This window comes from Eleginops maclovinus, chromosome 21 (genome assembly GCF_036324505.1).
Source record: "Eleginops maclovinus isolate JMC-PN-2008 ecotype Puerto Natales chromosome 21, JC_Emac_rtc_rv5, whole genome shotgun sequence".
NCBI lineage: Eukaryota > Metazoa > Chordata > Actinopteri > Perciformes > Eleginopidae > Eleginops > Eleginops maclovinus.
In genome coordinates, this window is record NC_086369.1 from 91,458 (window position 1) to 96,691 (window position 5,234).

At 29.2% G+C, this 5,234-nt stretch overlaps 1 protein-coding gene across 1 annotated transcript; it reads right to left on the bottom strand.

Moving 5' to 3' along the window:
* Positions 1 to 1,018: 1,018 nt before the first annotated feature.
* On the bottom strand, positions 1,019 to 4,903 carry LOC134858076 (cytochrome b5). The gene is made up of 5 exons (XM_063873946.1): positions 4,614 to 4,903; positions 2,768 to 2,896; positions 2,652 to 2,681; positions 2,497 to 2,531; positions 1,019 to 1,415 (listed from the first exon to the last, which is right to left on the bottom strand). Exons 1-5 carry the CDS (start codon positions 4,740 to 4,742, stop codon positions 1,331 to 1,333), a joined length of 408 nt encoding a protein of 135 aa, XP_063730016.1. The 5' UTR covers positions 4,743 to 4,903; the 3' UTR covers positions 1,019 to 1,330.
* Positions 4,904 to 5,234: the final 331 nt, after the last annotated feature.

Consider the following 5,234-nt stretch of genomic DNA (forward strand, 5'->3'; position numbering starts at 1 on the left):
ATTTTAATATTAATATTATTATATTTTATATTATTATATTTTATTAAATTTTTATTTTTTTATTATTATTATTTTTTAATTTATTTTATATTATATTTTATTTTTATTATTATAGTTAATTTTATTATTTTTATTTTATTATTTTTATTTTATTTTTTTTAAATTATTATTATATTTATTTTTAAATTTATTTATTTTTTATATTTTTATGTTTAAAATTTTATTTTTTAATTATTATTAGGCTGTTTATAGATTTTTTATGCAAAATTTTTTTGGTACTTTTGTTTCTTTTTTTTCATTTAAACCTCCAAATGACATTAATTTTTAAGTTTTGCAAAACCAAGTAAAAAAATATTGACATTAATTATGATAATAATAATAACATTTAGCAGCTAAATATTTATGTTTAAGTCTAAAAGTGTGTAGTTCACACTCTTCACCACTAGACAGCAGCATTTCCTTAGATCTGACTCGTGTTATTTATTTTCCTTTTATTTAAATACATCATGCTTGTGTTAATATATTAATATAGACTGCACATAAACTATATTTTAAACACATATTTTAAAAAAACCAAAAAGTCCTTGAAGCAAAAAAAATATTAGATTTAAATGAAATAAAGAAGAATACTACTATTAAAAATGTGCTGAAAATGAAAGAGTTATTCCAGTTTTAATTGAATACATGTTTTTTATGGAGATTATTTATTAAATCTCGGTGTTTTTTCCAGCAGGTGGCGCTGAAGGACTGTCTTCAGAGTTGAGTTCATATTTTAATATTTAAGTATAGGTATTTCATAAAGCAGATACAGTTTCACCTTTACCTGAGAGGAGTGTTATCAGTGCTGCAGATTTCAAAATAAAAGAACCATCCCCTAAAACAAACACCGGCACAGTTAGCAGAGATAAAGAGTTGGTAGTAATTATGATAAATAATAAACACATCATCTGCTGCTTAAAATGTACGACACACTTTCTGTTTGTTTGCAGAAAATTTAGACAAATAAAGATTTAAAAAATAAAATTCTGTAAAGCTTTATTTTGGAAACAGACGTTTTTAATCTTTAAAAGTTAAAAACATGTTCTTCATTTCTCCTGTCATCATATCCTTTATAAAGCACTGATTGCATATTAATACAAATATATAAAAAGGTAAAAATTATACATCCTGAAGATTTCAACGATTTCACAACACATTCAAAATATGGCAACAAGGTAAATAACTTCATCAGCAGAAGGCCATGTGATTGGTCGGGTATTGTAATGCTATGGGGCGGGGAGGACACCAGGTGTTGTTTTCCTGCGCTGCCATTGGCTGTCTGTGGATGATGTCACTCACTGTCTCCGGTGACTATGCGGTAGAGCACCGTGACGACGGCCGCCACCAGAGCGGGAACCAGCAGGTTGCTGTACCAGCTGGGAGGCAGAAGTATAAAAATAATAAACATTAAATATGAGCAATATAATAAATATATTAAATATAATAATCAATTAAATACATACATATATTAAATATAATAGATATATTAAATATAATAGATATATTAAATATAATAGATATATTAAATATATTAAATATAATAAATATATTCAATATAATAATCAATTAAATACATACATATATTAAATATAATAGATATATTAAATATAATAAATATATTAAATATAATAGATATATTAAATATATTAAATATAATAAATATATTCAATATAATAATCAATTAAATACATACATATATTAAATATAATAGATATATTAAATATAATAAATATATTCAATATAATAATCAATTAAATACATACATATATTAAATATAATAGATATATTAAATATAATAGATATATTAAATATAATAGATATATTAAATATAATAGATATATTAAATATATTCAATATAATAATCAATTAAATACATACATATATTAAATATAATAGATATATTAAATATAATAAATATATTCAATATAATAATCAATTAAATACATACATATATTAAATATAATAGATATATTAAATATAATAAATATATTCAATATAATAATCAATTAAATACATACATATATTAAATATAATAGATATATTAAATATAATAGATATATTAAATATAATAAATATATTTAATATATTTAATATATTTATTATATTGAATATAATAAATATATTAAATATATTTATTATATTCAATATAATAAATATATTTAATATAATAAATATATTTAATATATTTAATATATTGAATATATTAAATATATTAAATATAATACACATGTTTAATATGATACTAAATGATATCTCTACATATAATAAATATAGTAATCAATTAAATATAATAAATACAGAGCAGAAAAAAGGCAACAATAACAGTCAAATATTTATTAAAAATAAATACAATATTTTCGTGTGTGTGTGTGTGTGTGTGTGTGTGTGTGTGTGTGTCTGTGTGTGTGTGTGTGTGTGTGTGTGTGTGTGTGTGTGTGTCTCTGTGTGTGTGTGTACCTGGGCTCGTCATTCAAAGTAGTCACATACGATTCCTGTGAAACACAAACATCAGACAGAGATATAAACTCATTTAACAGAAAAAAGTAGAAAATAATTGTGTTTTTATTAGATTTTTAATCTGAAGATGAGAGACGCTGAGGAGGGATTTTTACCTCTTTCACTGCGATCTTGTGTCTGTCGTCCTGCAGAACAACGGACCGTCAGTTACCTCGCCCCTCAGTGTGTTACTGTTGTGCTATATCTTTATTAATACCCCCCTGAGTCTCACCGGGTGCAGCTCTCCGATCATCATGTCGTGCGCCATCTCTCTGGCGTCGCTCGAGTGTCCGACGTCCTCGAAGCTCTCCGTGGCATTCCCTCCCGCCTGCTCCCTCAAGACCTCCTCTCCTCCGGGGTGCTGGTGGGGGAAACAAACGCACCCCCTGTGAGTCATCCATCAGGCAGGAAACACATTTAATAAATGAGTGATGTTCTGTTCAAGGCCTAGTTTTGTAGTTTTGGGTTAAAACTACAAAAATGGCCACCAGAACGCTGCTATTTTGGTACATTTGGTGTTTTAAAATCATCATTGAAGTCACACTATAACCAAAATTAACTGTATTAGCTTATTAGGAATAGAGCAGAAACCATTCGTCCGTTAATTGGAAACTAATTAGCACCTCTCTTTGAAACCACCAGAGTCAAAACGAGCAATTAAGGCTTGCAAAAGACTTAGGGTTAATTTAGAGTTTCTGTTCCTCCACTGCCTTTATCAGTCAGTTATTTCAGGGTTAAAGTCTCATAATACACACACTGACTCACAGACAGAGGCAGCTGTAGTATTGTGTTCAGTGAGGGTTTTATAAATGGAGTTTGGTGTGTAATGGGTTTAAAATATCATAAATAAACTCCATTGATTTTCTTCAGGTGCCTATATTGAGTCCACAGCAGTGTATGGCACAGCCTGTCGGTACTGATTGGGTCACTTCCTGTTTTTCTTGATGCATCCTCACAGTACATCATCCACTTATTACAAAAAATAAAAACTGACCTCGGCTAAACTCTATAAAATGTCCGGCAATGATTTACCCACAGAGCCAGGCCGCAGGTTAAACACACACCGTTTGCCCTCAAGTGAACCTTCTACAACCAAAGGAAATCTACCTGAATAAAAACACATTTCAATTTACTTTTGACACTTTTAGACGTCAGCTCAGAGCGTTTTATAAATAGTTAAATGATAGTTAACGTGTCCATAGAGTGACCTCTGTGCAGCGTCTGGAAAACCACAAGTCTGTGACTTTATCGAGGCGATTGGTCAAAAGTCAAAGGTTCAAACTGTGAGATGGAGCGTCAATCCAAGAAGCTGACAGTACTTAGAAGCCACCAGTAAAGGCATTTGTATGCAGCTGAGGGTATAATTCAACAAATACTGAGAAAGATATAAGTTTGTTGGAATAAATTGATAAATAATGCATGAAATGGGGTTTTATTCATCATTTCTCTATAATTCTTTATGGGAAACTCTGTAGAGTTCCTGTAGAGGAGATTATTTCTAAAAGTAATTCATTATTATTTAGTTCATAAAATGTCAAAATATATTCAGTCAAATACTGAAATATATTCAATAATTAAATTAAGATAATAATAAAATCTCTCTCCACTAAATGGCGCTGACAATATATACATAAATAGTATAAGTTTGATATGTTTTATTGATCGTAATCAAGCTTATATATTTTATAAATGATTGCGTATTTATAATGAAGCATTCATGCTCTTTTATTACTTAATCATTGTCAGTTTTGGATATGAATTGGGATTTATAAATATATATTCTGACAACCATTGAAATACTAAATATATTCAACAGCTCGTTACTAACTGTCCGCCAGAGGACGCTTACAATGTTGTTACAATAAACTGCACAATTCATAAAATTAATCACAAAATGATACCACTTTGAAATTGTTTTTTTATCTAGAATGTTAGTTGTCTCTTACCTCTTAAAACATGCACACATTTGAAGTTATTTCCAACCCTAGAAACACAGTAAAGATATTTAAATGTCTCTGCTGTCTCCTGTTTCCCTGCAGGACTCCCCCAGCTGATCTAAAACCTCAGAAACCCCTCACCTCCTCCAGGAACTTGGTGACATCGTACACGTTGTTGTTGATGATGATCCAGGTGGATTTGAAGGAGTTCTGCTCCTCTATCTCTGACAGTCTGAAGTATTTCACACTCTTTTCCTCCTTTTCCTCCATTTCTGTCCCTGCACAGTCGGACCGTTTGGCTGAAGAGGATCCACTGAAAGCAGTTTAAAGGTCACTCTGAGTTTTATAATCCTTCAGAGTCTGCCAGCAGCGTGACTCTGCACAAACATTCCGACATTTAACCCACTTTTTATCAACAGGAATACCTACTTCCAGCCGCGTTGCGTTCACGGGTCACAACAATACAGCACAGGTAATCCGGCTGCTAGTTTCAAAATAAGATTCTTTGATATCTATCATAATAATAATAATAATAATAATCCGTTAAGTAGCCAGTTTTGCAGCATGATCGAAGACGTCTTTAACACTATTTATATTATATTATTATAGTGTCTACTTTTTAGTTTTCTGCATAATATGTGCAGATTTTAAATACTTTTAGAAAAAATATATGTATTATTAATACATATTAAAAACAATACAATTCATTTTTTATTGACTTATATCGCTATTTACTTTATTTTGGATTGATTTAATTCATTT

Coding starts and splice junctions, on each gene's coding strand:
- LOC134858076 (XM_063873946.1), bottom strand. CDS start 4,742: ATGGAGGAAAAGGAGGAAAAGAGTGTGAAATACTTCAGACTGTCAGAG. Junction 2,682..2,767: donor TGATCGGAGAGCTGCACCCG/GTGAGACTCAGG, acceptor GTTGTTCTGCAG/GACGACAGACACAAGATCGC. Junction 2,532..2,651: donor ACAAGATCGCAGTGAAAGAG/GTAAAAATCCCT, acceptor TGTGTTTCACAG/GAATCGTATGTGACTACTTT.